At 36.4% G+C, this 18606-nt stretch overlaps 2 protein-coding genes across 3 annotated transcripts; one reads left to right on the forward strand and one right to left on the reverse strand.

Annotated features, from left to right (window-relative positions):
* Positions 1 to 4749: 4749 nt before the first annotated feature.
* On the reverse strand, positions 4750 to 9262 carry LOC118059680 (BTB/POZ and MATH domain-containing protein 3). The gene is made up of 4 exons (XM_035072607.2): positions 8497 to 9262; positions 6822 to 7170; positions 6283 to 6559; positions 4750 to 5142 (listed from the first exon to the last, which is right to left on the reverse strand). The coding sequence occupies exons 1-4, from the start codon at positions 8877 to 8879 to the stop codon at positions 4925 to 4927; spliced, it is 1227 nt and encodes a 408-aa protein (XP_034928498.1). The 5' UTR covers positions 8880 to 9262; the 3' UTR covers positions 4750 to 4924.
* A 2293-nt stretch (positions 9263 to 11555) lies between these two features.
* Positions 11556 to 17436, forward strand: LOC118059681 (probable methyltransferase PMT11). Of its 2 annotated transcripts, XM_035072609.2 has the most exons (9): positions 11557 to 12476; positions 12912 to 13061; positions 13149 to 13419; positions 13754 to 13864; positions 14259 to 14418; positions 15842 to 16099; positions 16193 to 16315; positions 16584 to 16661; positions 16782 to 17436. In XM_035072609.2, exons 1-9 carry the CDS (start codon positions 11826 to 11828, stop codon positions 16987 to 16989), a joined length of 2010 nt encoding a protein of 669 aa, XP_034928500.1. In that variant the 5' UTR covers positions 11557 to 11825; the 3' UTR covers positions 16990 to 17436. The 2 variants fall into 2 exon arrangements, with proteins under 2 accessions (XP_034928499.1, XP_034928500.1); XM_035072608.2 differs by having other exon boundaries at positions 11556 to 12476; positions 15842 to 16315.
* The last annotated feature ends 1170 nt before the right edge of the window (positions 17437 to 18606 follow it).

An 18606-nucleotide genomic window follows, 5' to 3' on the forward strand; every position in this document is an offset into this window, starting at 1 on the left:
TTGGGGCTCGTTACATGCCATGATGATCGGACCTCTGTTTCCAGCCACAGGATCATTCGCGTCAAATGATTGTAAGACAGACACGTATTATTTGAGAACACTGATTCGATTCATGTGGGATACCATGCTTGATGGCATATGAGGCTCAAATCTAGAGGTCCAGAGGACTGCTTCGATTCGTGGTTTCACAGATCTGCACGCAATAGACCACTGAACGAATAAATGGCTCGGAACCTTTGACTGATTGTTTTTCCAAGCTAATAACAGGCTAACGTGTTACTAAAGACTGTTCACGACGTGCCTGAGCTGAGCTTGTTGCGTAGCAAAATCAGGACCTCTGTTGGTGGGGAAATGACTCGTGCCTTTGTACAAGGTGGAATTCTTGGTTATCTCCTTACATTCCTAATTATGCTAATTAAATCCTTAAATAAATTGTCACTTTCCAACAAATCTTTCTTTCTCTGTCTTCGTTCACCGTTTTCCATCCAAACTAAACGGAGTGCATACGACCTTTTTTTATCCCATAAGTATCACTTTCGCCTAACACGATAATTTTTGGATGAGTGAAATTGGCATTAGGCACACGAGCAACAGATCCATTTGTATTGGGCTGGTCATTTGTTAGATATCATGGGTATTTTTTGGGATAAAAAAGGTCAAATGTAAATTACATGACGCTTACGGTTGATTTGAATAGACTGAATTTACAGAAAGATGGATTGAAACTTGATCTTTCATGTGGAATTAAATGAATACAATCTAGATATAAAGGCATTGTAGAGAATTAACCATTCTTGTGCAGTGCTAGATCGAGACATTTTCCGTTGTTGTTTCCTTGTGTTAAAATTTTATTTTCTCGTTCCATCGCACAAGCTCGCTCATACTAGGGCAAATTGTGCAATTAGCATGTAAAAAACAAATATGATAAATGAACGTAGTAGCAAAATTTTTTAGTGAAATAACATATTTGTTAATGTCATGATTCATTACCGCGATAAAATATGAATTAATGTCATGATTCACAAATATGATATTAATTGAATTCAAAACTAATCAGTTTATAATAGCCAGTTAAACCAGTCAATTAGTTAAAAAATAAAAATAAAAATCATAAAACTTTCAAAACAGGGGTTTGGAGTGATATTTTTGAAAACAATCTCTAGAAAATTGTGTAAAAATTTGAGCGTGATCCAATTATCGGATCAAAAGTTATAGCTCTATTAAACCATCATTCATGTCTAACATGACCGAACTTTCTCTTGAGCCTAGACCTGCCCCAATAGTCCACAAATACATATCCTAGGCCATCCATGTAATCTACATAGGGCAGCTCTTCATGTAGTTATGACAAACTCATACTTCACTGCTCAAAATCACCCGTTATCACAAGTTTGACTACATTATTAACACTTATAAAACATATTTGAAAAAAAAGTTTATAAAATTATGTTTTTTTTATACGAAAATTAGTTGACCGTTTCATACATTTGAATCAACTTAACCAATCGGTCGAGATAGAGAATTGACAGTGACGCTACATATTAAGTTGTTGCACTTTAGAAACACATGTTTAAATGTAGTTATTTCTAAGTGCGACAGGGTGAAAGTATGTTACATCACTAAATCTGTTTTCAAAGGATGTCATTCTGCAAAAATGTTTAACTTAACGTGCTATTTTTTTTTAAATCGGATATTTTTGACTACTTAAAATCAATCATTATTGTAAATTTAACTTTATTATTGACACTCATAAAATATATTTTGAAGAAAAAAATTGTAAAATTATATTTTTTTATGTGAAATATTTGACTGCTTCATATAAGTAGATCAACTGGCTGACCGGTTAAGCGAGATGATCGATAGTGACGTTACATATTAAGTTATCGTACTTTAAAACATGATATATTTAAATGTCGTAATTTTTAAAAGCGACCAGGTGAAAATATACTATATAACATAAACAAATTTAAAAAGTGTAATTCTTCACTTTTAACTTAATAAGCAATTTTTTTTTAAAAATCCCCTATATTATTAGATGACATTGCTGTACGGCCATAAAATCCACGCAGTCCTTGCAAGGTAAATGAACATCGTGTGTTGCAAAACTTCCCACCCATTCTTCTCGGCCCAGAATGTCACCCTGCTGGGCCTCCAAATGTAAAATCACCACTCAATCATGGGCCCTTTACTCACAATGATTGGACCTCTCAGCCGAGCCACACGATCAGTTATCCAAAATAGTTACAACCGTATCAAGACCACCCAACTGATCTTGATTCCTAGAAATTATCGATGATGTTTTTCTAGCCTCAGGATTGGTCACCACAAACACACAAGTGAGCCCATCAAATGATTAAAGAATAGACATGTATTATATCAGAGGGTCCAACTTTGATCACCTGGGAGGGAGACACTGACTACGTGGAGGCTCTATCACCATTGTGGTTTAGGGTTTCCCGTGTAGATGGAAAGTTTTTGTCATTTTAACCTCCCTTCCTTTTCCTTTAATTTCAATTTACCCTCCTTCCCTTCCTGTTCATGCTAGTAATTACTTGCAAAGGAGAAGAAGCTGGATCAAAGTGCTGTTTTTCATCTGTCTGTAAACTTCCGGATGCATTGACATGGATTATGTGAGCTCCTAAATGAATTAGATGGAGTTCTGCAAATGATGCAAGCTTAGCTCCAGGGCTAGTGGCCAGTACACGTGCTGGAGGGAAAATAAACCAGCTCTGTGCTGCATAAGAGTGGGGAATGTAATTTTTTGTACATTTTAGAGAGATGGCAATGTATATTTTCGACCAATTAAACGCCAAAGGAAAAGCAGTTTTCTCTAGCAAGGGATCGGGATTTTTGTGAGATTAAACGCAAGTTTTTTTTTTTTTTTTTTAAAATAAAACCACCTTCTTTAATTCTTTGATTTACCAATGGGCCTAGTTGTTGTTTTCAGCAAAGTCTAGGTTCAATTGTGCTCAAAAGGGGTGGCATTAAAGGATAGAAACTTGATCTTTCATGTGGAAATTAAATCGATACAATCTAGATTCTAGATATAAAGGCACTGTAGAGAAGGAACCATTGTTGTGTAGTACTAAATCGAGACATTTGCCATTGTTGTTTCCATGTGTTAAAATTTTGTTTTCCCGGTACATGTTGGCCATCGCACGTGCTCGCCTGTACTAGGACTAATTGTGCAATTAGCATGCAAAGTAAAAAAAATGGTAAATTAACTTAGCAGCAAATATTTTTTTTTGGGGGTGAAATAACATATTTTTAAATGTTAGGGTTGTTAATCAAGATAAAATATTAATTGTTATTATGGTTCACAAACATGATATTAATTAAATTCAAGACTAATAGACTTGTAATGGCCAATTAAATAGGTCGATCAATTCCAAAATAACAAAGAAAATCATAAAACTATTAAAACAGGGGCTCAAGATGATATTTCTGAAAACAATATCTAGAAACTTATATAAAAACTTAAGTGCAATCCAAAGATCAGATCGAGATTTATAACCTTTTTGAGCCATCATTCAAATCTAGTGCGACCAGATTTTCTCTTGGTCATCTGTCTCAATAGTCCATAAATACATTTCTTAGACCATCCACACAATCTATTTGAGGCAGATCCTCATCTAGTTACGACAAATTCACACTTGACTGCTCAAAATTACTCGTTATCACATGTCTGACTATATTATTGACACTTGTAAAACATATTTGAAAGAAAAAATTTATAAAATTATGTTTTATATGTAAAACAATTGATCATTTTATACAATTATATTAATCAGTCAACCGGTTGATATAGATAATTAACAATGACACTACATGTTAAGTTGTCATGTTTTAGAAATGCAACATGTTTAAATGTTATTATTTCTAAATGCGACAGGGTGAAAATATACTATATCACTAATTTTTTTTTAAAAGATATTATTATGTAAAAACTTTTAACTTAATTTGCAATTAAACATGATCACAATCGAAGGCCTTTTTATGGCCTGATCACGATCTTCTCCAAGAAAAACCTAGAAATTCATCTCCTTGCTATGGTTTTAAGCATTCAGCTTATCCTTGCAACACGAAATTTAAGATAGTCGAGTTTCTGTGTAGAGTTTTGAGGTTTGGGTCATCTTGTGTTGCAGCTTCTGCAGCTGGCTTTATTTCGTCAAAGCCCTCTATCTTGTGCTCATATATTATGTGAACCCAGATCTGTAATGGTGTCGATACATTATTTATCGGATGCTGATATGGATGCAAATCCAATGATCCAATAAATCATCACGAGTCTTCTCTTTTGTAAATATTTCTTAATGAGAGTAAAAACTGTTTATGGATGTCTTTTTAAGAGGAACATGACAGAGTCACTACTAACTGGAAGAAAAAATTGACCGTCACTTGCTCATTTTCCTCTCAGAAATCTCACCATTAGATACTGTTCTCAATTTAGTATTTATTATTTCTCAATAATAATAAAACTAGTATAACATTGTTCCGTGCCGAGAGAAGAAAAGGTACCAGAGACCGGAAGCCTGCCATGATGGAGATACAATTTTCTTTTTCTGTATCTTTTACTGACGAGCAACCAGCTACTGCTTTCAAAACAGGAACAGAAAATGTGGTTTTTCAGAACAAGACCAATTCCTACTCGAGATAGACTTGGACAAAAAGGGCGAGCTCAAGGATTTTAGTTTAAGGACGTTAAATGCCAACACTGGACTACTCAAAGGGGAGAGAGAAAAGAACAAATTGTAAAAACAAAACCAACAGGCATTTTCTAGCAAAACCAGCAATAACTACTAACACTTTTGATCATATTCACATACAGGATGGCAGGACGAAACTTAGAACGTCTGTCACTCTATCACTAGATCACATTTCGTAGAGGGTGACAGAATTACAATTTGCATGCAACTATCTATATCTAAAACCGCCTCCTCAGACGCCTGCCATTGGGATTTGCTGATTCTTCTGGAGCCCCATCAGTCGCTAAATCGAGCCCAAGCATGCTGCTGCCACTCCTCTTCCTACCAGACAGAAGACTCGTGTTCTCATCTCCTGATGCGAATGTCTTCAGCAACTCACATAACATTGAAGGGCAGCTCTCCTCTAAGTGCCGGAACCCTTCTGACTGCATTACCTCTGCAAGACAGAAACAATGAGGTTCAAATTCTCAGCAAAATATAGAAATATGCAAAAGAGAAACCAATATAATAAAATGATCGACTTCATTCTTGCTTCATGGGCAAATGCACTCAAGTTAGAATGCAACAAATTAATAGCAAAGGGTGTCTTTCTTTTTAATGGTATATTGTTTTCTGTGGTGTTATTTCATAAGAAAAAAAGACTGGATTAAAAGAAAAATTATGAGCCATCAAATCAAACGACAATGTGGAAGTTATTGGTGGATTCTACCAATCTGGTGGCTTATAATGTTACACATTCTTCTTGCCTTTTCTTGTGAAGTAGCATACTCTACTGTTTTCAACGCGAGAACTGCCATGAACATACACTTCAAACCATGGCAAAATTTTGGCATTCTGCCTGGGTTTTCCACACTCACTCATGCAAAAACAAATTTCTCCAGAACAATCATGTTCTAATGCCTCTCCCTAGGCATTAAAAACAAAAGGTTCAAAAGAAAGAAATGGCCGATATGGATAGCAGCAGTACACCTGATCCTAAAAAGAAAAGAAAAGAAAAAAACAGAATTTGATTCATCTCTATACAGCCATATGATAAAACTCCTATTGTCTCAGATGGCCCTGATAATTTATCTCAAGCATACACTGCATTATATAAAGAAATGCCAAATGACACATGGAACTTCCAGGATTCCTGTCTTACTCTCCACTAATAGCTAGTATTTCAATAAAGCAAATAGAGGGGCTAAAAATATGTCCACAGGAGGAAAACGCATACACAGGCATATCTACCAGTAATAGCACCAGCACTCTCAGATATAGAATGCCCTGCTCAGTTTAGACAAAAAGGAGGAAAAAAGAATTCCTGCACGTATTAGTTTTCACATCAAGGTGTTGCAATGACATACTTGCATTGTTGAGATTTAAGCAAGGTGCAACTAAATATATTTCCATTTCAAGAAGCAACCAATATAAACACCTACAACTTTGAAGAAACTCTATATTCTTGGGGTGCTAAGAATCTCAATATTTTTTGGATAAGAATGAGAATCTCACGTATTTTTATCCAGATCAAACAATGCAAAACAAAAAAACTGATATAACTTGAATTTGCACCGCTCATAACCTACAAACACACCTCCCAAGTTCTCTGGATTTGCTGCAAATTTCAAACAGATGGCCTTGAGTTGCACACACTGGTGCTGCTCAGCCAACGCCAATGTTATTGCTACTGTCTCGGCACTTAGCTCCTCGCACAACTTTGATTCACATAACAATTTCAACCGATCTAAATTGTAAAGGTCAGAGACAGCCAACAGATGCTGTACCATATTGGTGGATGTGCACATCGATGTTGAACCCGTTATCTCATGTACATCAGGAAGTTTGTCCGTGTATATAAACAGAAGCATTGCCTGAATACACAGAAGAGCCCAATCAAGTCACACCTGCTTCTTTAAAACAAGTGATTATAACAGTGTTGATTTTGCATAAAGAACAAATTCAACACTAGGAAACCTAATGGGGGTCTGAAATGCAACTGTTAGATACGATGAATCTAATAGAAAACAAAAGTTCTCTTTTTTTTAAGAAACATAAAAAAGCATACAAAGAAGGCACTTTTCCTATTCTTTTTCTTCAAATGGTGGTGGATAGAAGTTAGAAAAAGAAGCTTACCTTGAATATCAAAGGATCAACATCCTTCACTGCTACTTTATCCATTTTAGGATCCCCAACAAGTCCAAAAAACTGAGCTCTGAAAACAGGTGAACGAGCAGCAAGGATCAACTTATGAGCTTTAAATGTTGCATCACCAACCTGGAAAGCTATGTCACAGCCAGCTTCAGACTCCAGGAGTTCTTTAAGACCCTGACCCATGTCTGAAGGCGGAACAGAAATGGAGTACTGTTTCGGTCCTTCAAGATGTGTTCTGACAACTCCAACAGTGCAATTCATGATAAGGCAGTCGTCCTTCAGATAATCAGAAGTTTCCAAGGTTGTCCTTCGGAAGAAACGTTTGTAACCCCTGAAATGCATCAACAAAGTGTTATGCGAGGAAATATTGTCCCAGCCCCAATACCACCTGATTCCCCAAAAGAAAAGGACAAAGAAGAGACAAGCATGAACTGATTAAACTCCTATGTGAAATTTACAGGCACAAAATGCAAACGACCAAATTTTATTAAACATGATGAAAATAAGGCTAGCTAGGTTGGCAAAACTACCGATAATACAAGAAACCAACTCAGAGCAACAACACGTGGATATCTCCAAGTTCCCAGTGTCACGGGCAGGGATCAATATGCTTGTTTGAGGAACACAATACATTGAAGGTACACTAAACTCATCTGCTCACCCAACAATGTACAATAGCAATGCACAAAGCAAAATCCCAAACAACATGCAGGTTAAAGTTTCAAAGCTATAGGCATCTGCATGTGACAGTGGGAAACTTAAATTTCAGGCTAATAGAAAGAAATTTAAAAATTTGTAAGGTGGTACTTGTTTTTGAGATGTTTTCAGTTATGGCATTATATCATTCTTAGTTTGCTAAAAGAAGGGGGGGGGGGGGCGTGTAAATCTTTTAGCTATTGGGGAATATAGGTTTTTTTTTCTTAGAAGGATCTTAATTTCCAGAGCATGTTATCATGGATTAATTGGGATCTGTCAGGGAGCACAACAAAAGAGCATTTCAGAGAAATAATCATATGCCACCTGTTTGGAGGACAAAAGGATTAAGACTATACGTAATTGAACATTAGATCTTTTGTTAGTGATATTACCTAAGAATTAAGTCTAGATCTCCCATCAAGATAATAATAATTACATAATGTGACCTTCTACCCTCACCCAAGACACTAGTAGCAGCACTATCACATGCTATTTTCTGTAAGCAGAGCTTCCATTTTACAATAGCAACTGTCATTTTCTAACACACGTTATCATACTGCTCCAAATACATTACTCCTCTGACTAAAATCCCACATTCCTACACAGCAGTCAAACACATAGCAGTATCCCATAAGAACAAATTTTCTGAATATAAACGTCGACTATGTGAACATGAAATCATACTACAATCTGCCACCAATCAAATTCAACGCGTGTGCTATTTATATTACCAAAAACAACCTCCTGCCGACATGGATGATATCTTTTTTTCTCATTACATGAATTAACTTTCATGCAAAAAGTCCAAAAATCCCATCTTAACCTACAAACTACAGGTGCATTGATAAAAATCCACTAATACTTAACCATCCACGTAAAACAGAGTTTTCAAAAAACCAAAATTATCCAACCAAAACACAAGAAACAGAACTGAACAAAATTGAAGGGAAAAAAACATTACCACATGCTCCCTCTGTATTTCAGCGAATAAGGTCCACTCTCCAACGCACGATCAAAATGACTATGCACTTTATGCTTCCCTTTCCCACTCTGATCCACCAGCGTCAACTCAAACAAAGCCCTAACATCCGTTCCTTCGCTCGCTAATGCAATAAAAACCGACACATACATCGAGTTATCTTCAGGGTTTTTCCCATCTGGGTAAAAATAAACCCCCCAATCATAACCACCTACACTGAAAACATCACTCGGTATGCATTTCCCAGCTCCCATTCCCTTCGCTAATGAATACCCCTTTATCGTAAACTGGTGAGACCCATTCACCGTCTCGTTTATTGACTTCGAACATGACTTCTTATCAATATCTGCCTTGAAATCGTCCATGATTTCATCGAAACATAGAAACCCTAAAAAAAGTTAGTTTTTTAGCGATGAATTCGAGTGAAATGAATCAAAAGATAGAAAAATATGGAAGAATAGAACTTCAATTGAAGGAATCGCAGGATAATTTCGACGAATTACGGTCTTTTAAAGGTTAGGACAAACCCTATAATTAATTCATGGTGAAATAGGGTTTGAAGAGAAGGAAATGGAGGGATTGTAGAGAGGCTGGGGGGTACATAGGAGGGAATTGAAGGAAAAGACCGGTGAATTTGGCCGGGGAGAAGAGGAGAGGTTATAAAGAGACCGGTGGAGGCCTGTAAACGATAAAAAGTTGAATATAAAAAGGTGAAAGTTAATTGGATTTTGTATGGAGGGAGGGAGGGAGGGAGAGACGTGGAGAGTTTTAATTTGTTGTCGGTTTTGTTTTTGTTGTACGGGTGGGGTTGGGAATGGGTTAGCGTGAACTCTCGAGAGATTTGTCCAAGAGGAATTTAAAAAGATTCGTGTGGAAGTTTGGAATTATGGTAATATGGGTAATTTAAATTGGTTTTTATTTAAAAATATATTAATTTTTTTTTTTAATTTTTTAAAAAATTATATTAAAAAGATCTGAAAATATATAAAAAAATTAAATTAAATTTTTTTAAAAAAATATGATTTGCATCACATTCTTAAATATATATTTATTTTTATAACACGTTGATATTTTTAATTAAAAAAAAATTATTAACATAATTTTTTTTATTTTTAATACTAATCCATCTAAATCATTTAAAAACACATGATGTTTTTTTAAAAAAGATAAAAGACATTTTAAAAAAGGTTTTGTGTTTGGACCGTTGGGCCTTTTTTTAATGGGGACGTTTGGAAAACGTGTGCTGGCCTGGGCAGGAAGCTACTTGAATGTTCTCTGCTTCTTGCCGTTTTTCACTTCTTTTGTCGGAACTACGAATAATGAAGTGAAGCCCACGTTGAGCTGGTCCAGAAGAATGAGTAATCAGCCCGACTACCATAAGCCCGTAATAAGAGCTTGTTTCTCTAGTAAGAATAAAATTTAATTATAAAAATTAACTTGAAAAATATAATTGGTTAAATTTTAGATTTATTTTCTAAATATTACCGGTTTAAATAGACTTATATAATCATTAACTTTAAAATTCATAAAATTAGTTTAGATATACACAGGTTGTTTCAGATAACCATATTAATTAATGAATTCGATAAAATTCAGCTAGGAATATTGTTTAATTATTTTTCAAGATATTGCTTGAAAATCTTTGATGAGCGCTGGCGTTTTTCTAATGGGATGTGTGAAAAATCTTAAATTCTAAACACTGATAGTGAGATCAAAAATTATGTGCCTGTATCTTCTTCGTTTGCTTATTAATTTCAAATGGTCCAAATTTATTTGATTTTAAAAAGAGAGAAATTTCGACATCATCACAATAAATTCAGAGTTAAAAGGAAGATCCCTCGGGGAGGGGGAGATCGTGAATGTACTGCTCAATTTAAGTGAGGAAAACTCAATGTGGAAAGGTTAATTTCGACAATTCAGTGTTTTCTTCTATCCTTTTAACAAGCTGATAAATTTTGTGGATTGATTTTGTCACGTGTAGTCGTCAAACTAGTTACGTGCCAGGCCTTTGCCGCATGTCGAAAAAAAAATTGATATAACAGAATGTGCACTTGTTGCTGTTTTCTAGCAACAAGAGAATTTTGATCACTAGATCAGAATTTGAAACTAGCATTTAACAAAGTTAATTGAGCTTTTCATGTGCCAATAAACGACAGCGTTATGCGAATATTTTTTATAACCCATTACCAAGTTAAGAATATAGGAGATAGACTCGTGTTATTCCAAGACAATTCATCAGTTTTATTTATTTATTTATACAGTGATATTTTATATGCATAAAAACCCCTCTTGATGATATTTATTACCTCCATGAAAAAGAAAATTCTTGTTGCTATATGTCATTTATTTGGTATATATAGAAAACAACCACCAAAAACACCCTAAAAAAACTGAGTGTTTTAAAATAAAGACAAAAAAAGTAATTGCTTAATTAAAACTTTATTATCTCATTAAATCATGTTGGCCAATCTTGAGCCCTCTTAAATTGGCCTTTACCTTGCATGTATTTTGAATTAAATTGTATGAGAGTTGAACTAATTTGATTTAATTAATATTGCCAACACGGCTTAACCTGTCAAATATTGCCTGTTTTGGGTCTTATTGCCACTATAAATTTGTTTTTAGTAATCACGCATGGGCTCAAAACACATCTGACAAGTCAGCAATCATCATTATTAACAAAGTCAGTTATTAAATCTTTACCCGTCGATGTGAGATATTATAATTCATCTTTCTTGAGGAGTCTGTCAACCTCGTAGAATAAAAGATAGAAAAAAATATTGAAAAATAAGATAGGAAAATAAGGTAAAATATGAATTAATTAATTAATTAGGAAATATAACAAAAAAAAAATAATAAAATAAGAATGATTGACCCATATAAAAGTATTGAAAATAACATGAAACTGATGCGAGGACTACATTATAAATAAATCTCAAAATATAAGATCAATCATATATTTTCCCAAACCAGAAGGATTAAATAATTAGTTTTACAGGGTCTAACTTAGAATATACGCTTATTTGCACACATCAATTTACAGTCCCGACTCCCGACGGATTTAATTGAGTTTTTAGTGGATAATTTGGATCTCCTCGGATAATTAAACACAGCACTTGCCAGTTGCCAGCTCACTCTCTTTTCCCTTCACCTCCTATTCACAACCCGTTACGTCTCCAGATCACCGACCGACCGACGCTCGCTAGCTCACTCTCGCGCCTGTGCGAGCCTAGCTCGCTGTATTCTTAGATCCCAAAGAAACCACCACCCTCGCCACCACAACGCCATCACCACCACCGCACCAATCAATCATGAAACCGCTCATCAACACAGATTTCATTAAAACCCCACAAATCCTCAAAATCACAGCCTTCGCTTTAATTTCAATCACTTTTTTCTATTTAGGCAAACACTGGTCCAACAGTGGCTACCAACAACTCCTCTTCTTCTCCACACCACAAAACTCCATTTCCATCTCTCCTAACAACGACAAGTCGTTCAACATCACCTCTCTAATTCCCCTAATCCAATCCGATCACCCCCCTACAGAACAAGCCATAACCCCGACTCCACCCTCCATTTACCCACCTCCCGATGAATCTCCACTGTCCAATCCCAACCGGACGTTTGGGATCATTGATTCGGATGGAAAAATGACTGATGATTTCGAGGTTGGAGAGTTTGATCCGGATATTGCGGAGAATTGGGGGAATGAGACTGGAATTGAGAGTGCAAGTACGAATTTCAAGGTTAGGGTTAGGAAATATGAGTTGTGTCCAGGGAGCATGAGAGAGTATATACCGTGTTTGGATAATGTGGAGGCTATTAAGAGGTTGAAATTGACGGAGAAAGGGGAGAGATTCGAAAGGCACTGTCCAGAGAAGGGGAAGGGACTGAATTGCTTGGTTCCTCCCCCTAAAGGATACCGGCAGCCGATTCCATGGCCGCGGAGTCGTGATGAGGTATTGGGATCGAAGTGGGGTTTATTTTGTTGTAGAGAATGGAGAGGATAAGAAAAGAAACTATAAATTTATCACTAGAATTTGCCTGGATCATTCTTCCATGTTTTTTTTTGACAATGGGGGAAATGGAAGAGAATTAATTCTTTTTACTTTTTATGAATTTAGCTCGAGTGAACAAGTAGTTATTTAGGGTTTCTCCACTTTTCTTCACATAAATTTCATTACATCAGGAATAAATTTTGTTTATGTTGTCATGAGCTGTGTGAAATATCTGGAATATGGTTTTGTTTTTTCGTTTGTGATTTACTTTACTGCATTTGCCGATTCAAGGTAGTCAGTCTGTTCTGGGGGTTTTGTTTGCAAATACTGTTCGTTTTTTTATTTTAGCTTATTTTTTCGTTTGAGATTCTTAATTAAAATTCCATTTTCATACAGGTATGGTATAGCAATGTTCCTCATACACGATTAGTTGATGACAAAGGGGGGCAGAACTGGATTTCTAAAGAGAAAGAGAAGTTTAAGTTCCCCGGAGGTGGTACACAGTTCATACACGGGGCAGATAAATATTTGGATCAGATTGCTCAGGTATGTTATTTTTATCAGTAGTCTTGGGAAGGAAAGATATGCGTAGCCTGTTTATTTGTTGTTTAACATCTCATTGGCTATGTGTAGATGGTCCCAGATATTACATTTGGTCATCATACTCGAATGATTCTAGATGTTGGATGTGGCGTGGCAAGTTTTGGTGCCTATTCACTATCACGGAATGTTATGACCATGTCTATTGCTCCCAAAGATGTTCACGAGAATCAGATTCAATTTGCTCTTGAGCGTGGTGTACCTGCAATGGTGGCTGCATTTGCTACTCACCGTCTACTATATCCGAGTCAAGCATTTGAATTGATACATTGTTCAAGATGCAGAATCAATTGGACTCGTGATGGTAAGACTCTCCTGTTTTGTCTAGTTTTGATCACAAAACTATTGGAAAAAATTTTAGTTACATGTTTGCCTCTTGCCAATAGAAATCTAAAAATAGATGGCAGTTTTATATGCTCTTGCTCTGCACTTCTCTAACTGTGTGATGTATTCCCATTCCCTTGCCATTTCATTTCCCTTCAGCCCAGTTGTGTGAGATTATTATGTGCTAATGAACGTTTCATGATTCAAGGTTCTGCAGCTTAGTAAATTTGCAATTTTTGCCTTCACCCTGATGGATTCATGTTTCTGGCATCTCTTATGATAATCTCTCATTTTTTCCTAACACCATCATGAAGATGGAATTTTGCTCCTTGAGGTCAATAGAATGCTCCGGGCAGGAGGATACTTTGCTTGGGCAGCACAACCAGTTTATAAGCATGAACAAGTATTAGAGGAACAGTGGGCAGGTATCCATTCAGTTTCTCATTGAGACATTGCCAGTTAAATAATCAAAGGTTTTGCATTCTTAATTACTTGTTTTGTTGCCCTTCAGTTAATCCACACATGAATTTTGTTTTCTCCAGTTCAGTTCCAGTAATCTAAATGTACCAAATTAATTTAGCATTTGACTTAATGTGACAATGGCTAGTTATCCTTGAATAATGGACTTATCCATTCAAAAAATCCAGCATATCAACCTCACAGAGAAATATGTGGAATGCTTGGAACTAAATTATTAAAGATTGGTTAAATGATGCTGGTCCACGTATTGATTGAACCAGTTTATTAGCTATGCTGTGCTCTCCTGCCATTGATAGGTTGTTACATCACCGTATTTAATGTGTCTTTCTATATATTCAGAGATGCTTAACCTTACCACACATCTTTGCTGGGAGCTTGTTAAGAAGGAGGGATATATTGCAATATGGAGAAAACCTCTAAACAACGGCTGCTACCTAAGCCGTGACACAGGAGCAATACCTCCATTGTGTGATCCAGATGATGATCCTGATAATGTTTGGTAAACTTGCTTTGCTTTTTACTGTTCGATTGGTTTTCATGGGTCATGGCTTATAAAATGACCTTTTCTAGCTTTGCTGGAAAGGTAGAAACTGATAGTAGAATGAAAAAGACTCGAGAAAAGGAAAGCAAATATTTTCTGGATTAAAAAATTGATGGAAAAGTAGAAAATCTAAACTTGCAATTCTCATTTGGAATGCAATTTTCAGTGGTCTACAATATTTTTATTATCTTCGTTTCCTTTATGTGGGAGGAATTTTATTGGAAAGGTGTCCATATGTACTTGTATATTCTTCTTCTCCTTTCCCTCGGCCCTTGAGGAGCTAGCTTCCTTTATTATCTTAACAGCAATGTTTAACCTTGTATACACTTCTTTATCAAGCACTCAGAGCAAGTTTCTATGGAGGAGTTGCTTGCAATTGTTTATCATCTTTGGACTTTGCGCACTTCTTTGTTCAAACAAAAAAAACCCTGGTAATCTCTTCCATGAAACCAATCCCCTGCAATTCTCTCTTTTAAACAATAAAATTGTTAATATGTACAGGATTAACTAAAATATGAAATTGGAAAAGGTTCTGCAATGCTTTTCTGTTGAAGCTCTTCTGCCACTTTTTTACTAGGGACGTGCTATTCACCATTGGAAGAAGTTTCAAATGCTCATTATTTGACTTAGATGGCTAGCTTATGATTTCTCTTGTCATGTAAATTTGGTATTGTGTTCTATTGTAGGGACAATTTTGCCATTTAGGTGATTAAAAGATTTAGGAGTACAGGAGCTTTTTTAGGAGTGTAAATGACACATCCCTCTAGAAAATAGAACATTCATTTCCTGTCCCATAAGACTTCTCTCCTGTTTTTTCATCAAATACACTAAAAGGAAGAAGAAAGATGATTTGATGCCATCTAAAAAAAGGTGATTCGGCGTTTTGAGTGAAAAGTTGAGGTAAGGTAAGCAGGCATGTTTCTCCCTTTCCAGCTTGTTGTCTTCATTTCTTCTTTCTGAATGACATAACTCAGCCTTAACTGCTGCTGCTTGATTTCTGACTTGGATAGTTGCCTATAGTGTTTGGTTGTCTCTAACTGCAATGGTAGACTTGCAATTAGTTTGGTTGTTGTCGGTAGATGTAATTTACTTGTCGTGAATCATAGTTGTAAAATTCTTATGTTTTATTCTTTGGGCTGGGGGGGATTAATGTTGGCAAAAAGTCAGTGAAGACATGTTTAGAACTGTTACGTTTTCTTGATAGGTTACGTATTTAGAATTGTTAGCTGAGTTCCCTGGGCCCACCTGTCAGGGTATCTGCTGTTGAGACATTGATACAGAATTTTATAAAGGCTTTCATGCATCTAATGTTAATTTGCTGATTCTTCTTTGAGCTTTGTACTTGTCATCTGTTATAGCTTTCTTTGCACAATGTTGTTAGGTATGTTGATCTGAAGGCATGCATTAGTCGACTTCCAGAGAATGGATATGGAGCAAATGTTCCCACATGGCCTTCTCGTTTGCACACTCCACCTGATAGACTCCAGAGCATACAATATGAATCATACATTGCCAGAAAAGAGCTATTAAAGGCAGAAAGTAAGTTTTGGTCCGAAACAATAGCTGGCTATGTCCGTGCTTGGCATTGGAAGAAGTTTAAACTTAGAAATGTGATGGACATGAAAGCTGGCTTTGGAGGGTATCCTATTTGCAATTCATCTCATCTTGCTTTGTTCCAGTACAAAGTTGTTTTACTCTGTCACATTAATGCTTTGATTGTTGATTTTGTTAGATTCGCAGCTGCATTAATTGATCAAGGATTTGATTGCTGGGTTTTGAACGTGGTTCCTGTTAGCGGATCCAACACCTTGCCTGTTTTATATGACCGTGGACTCTTGGGAGTTATGCATGATTGGTACCACTCTAAACTGTCAGATTAGCTAAAGCATAAAGTTTTTTGGATCCTCATTTTGGATACTGGGGTGATGGTTCTCATAAATACTTAACATGTTACAATAATGCTGTGTACCCTTGACCATCCCCCCCCTTTCCTATTGTTTCATTTCTCATTGATAATAAATGAATGTGATGCTATTTCGATTTTGTTTAAAAGTTTTTCACTATCTATATTGCTTGAACTTAGTTGAATGAACTTCTGTTGCACATGATGTTTGATTCATCAGGTGTGAACCATTTGATACATACCCAAGAACCTATGATTTATTGCATGCAGCTGGCCTCTTTTCTGTTGAAAGGAAAAGGTATGGATTGTTCTTTTTGCTCAATTTGTGACTTGCCCAAGATCTTACAATCGAGGTTAAGCTGGAGGTTTTTTCTTTACTTTGCTTTCTTTTTTCACATTGTTTATTTCTTTGAATCAGATGCAATATGTCTACAATCATGCTTGAGATGGATCGCATACTTAGACCCGGTGGCCGAGTATACATTCGCGACTCTCTTGATGTGATGGATGAACTTCTACAGATAGCTAAAGCCATGGGCTGGCAGGCAACTTTGCGTGACACATCTGAGGGTCCTCATGCAAGTTACAGGATCTTGACTTGTGACAAGCGCCTGTTGCGTCCTTGAATGAATGCAATCTAAAAGGTAGCAGTGGTTTTCTGGAGGTAGTTGTAAATATCAGATCAACTACTTAGAGATAATGGAGAAAAGATGGCTAGGAAAAGCTGGATTTCGAAGAGGAAAGAATTGCTTTGATCCTGTAGCGATTAGGCCACTGGGCGACTGAGCTTCATGGATTTCATCCCTTGTCTTTTGAGGACTTACCATGTGGGTGCAGATCCTGATGTCAGAACGTAGTAACCGGCTCGTCATGCCAAAAAGAGATCCCTTTATATTTGTCATGTAATTGCTGTAAACACAATGTCCATAGTACAGACTACAGAGTCTACAGCCTACTTTCTCAAGTTGAAAACATTTGTATTGTTTATTCTTTACCAGATATTGATCTAGAAATATACACAAATATTTAGGCTATAACTTTCTTTATTTTTGGAATTGTAAATTTTTTATGTAGTGCTCTTTCTTCACCCTTTTGAATTTGCATGAAGCATAGCAGTGCAAATGACGAGCTTTTTCCTATTTACCTATGTCGTCTGTGTGTTTATTGGTCGAAATCATTGTCAGCTGATCGATGGCATATACTGAGAAATGAGATCACGATTGTCGATTTTGACGTTGTAGCATCCGTTTCGATCATGATCTCCTCCTTTATTTTCTACGGGACCAGCACAAGATGACTGGCAATTGCAGGAGCATTTCTGAAAAAATGTGATCATGGCTTGGATTAAACAGTTATCGCAGGGCTTCAGAGGCCACATCAGGGTCGCCCAATTACTGGAACCTACAAGAATTGAAACCTCTTGCTAACCGTATAGTATCTAGCAAAATCAAGTGAACATATAATCCCGGACAGAGCATCAATAAGTGTTTTGGCATCGCCCTCAATTATAAGTTGTTTATAACCCCTTTCAGCACCAACTCTGATAGCTTCTCTCAGTGCCAAAGCTTCATAAACTCAGTAATTCTTTCCAATAATTCCAGTACCAGCGGTTTTAGTACAAGCCCCTTCAAGATTGAGCTTGATAACATTCATCTCAGGAGGCTTCCAAGAAGGGATATTACCTTCGTGTGTATCTTAAATGTTTTCAGAGCCAGAGAGACCAAGACTGTTAGCATAGTCATCATATTGGTGTGGAGCCTGCTCCAATATTTGCCCAACATTCCAGTTCCTGTCATCGAAGACCGCATGATCTCTGGCCTTCCACAATCTCCAGCAGCTGAAACCAACAAGTTCCATAGGATATTGCATTGAGGAAAAGCTCTGCAAGGAACTTTGAAACTTCTGCCTTCAATCCTTGAAATCTACAGCTTCAAATTTCAAACACGTCAGATCTCATCGGCATTGAAGACCGAAGCCTTTCCTGCCGGGCCTTTGAGTTTCATATCCCTGTAAACTTATATTGGAATGGTGACTTGCAAAAAACTTACTATTTGAAAATAAATCATTTTTTCTCAAAAAAAGAGAGCACCATTCCCCATCAGAAGTTATCACATGTATTCCATTGCATAAAATGCCTACATATTATCTCACCCAAACACCTCATTCGCAAAAATGCCTTTGATGTTCTCTAAAAAAAACGTGAATTATATTTTTATGGGCCAACGAAAAAGATAATGGTAGCC

This window comes from Populus alba, chromosome 10, assembly GCF_005239225.2.
Source record: "Populus alba chromosome 10, ASM523922v2, whole genome shotgun sequence".
Classification (NCBI taxonomy): Eukaryota; Viridiplantae; Streptophyta; class Magnoliopsida; order Malpighiales; family Salicaceae; genus Populus; species Populus alba.

Excerpts from the sequence above, each read along its gene's own strand:
- LOC118059680 (XM_035072607.2), bottom strand. The coding sequence starts at position 8,879 with ATGGACGATTTCAAGGCAGATATTGATAAGAAGTCATGTTCGAAGTCA. Across the intron at positions 6,560-6,821 it reads TTGATCCTTTGATATTCAAG|GCAATGCTTCTGTTTATATA; the intron begins GTAAGCTTCTTT and ends CTGTGTATTCAG. Across the intron at positions 5,143-6,282 it reads AAATCCAGAGAACTTGGGAG|AGGTAATGCAGTCAGAAGGG; the intron begins GTGTGTTTGTAG and ends TCTGTCTTGCAG.
- LOC118059681 (XM_035072608.2), top strand. The coding sequence starts at position 11,826 with ATGAAACCGCTCATCAACACAGATTTCATTAAAACCCCACAAATCCTC. Across the intron at positions 12,477-12,911 it reads GGCCGCGGAGTCGTGATGAG|GTATGGTATAGCAATGTTCC; the intron begins GTATTGGGATCG and ends ATTTTCATACAG. Across the intron at positions 13,865-14,258 it reads ATTAGAGGAACAGTGGGCAG|AGATGCTTAACCTTACCACA; the intron begins GTATCCATTCAG and ends CTATATATTCAG.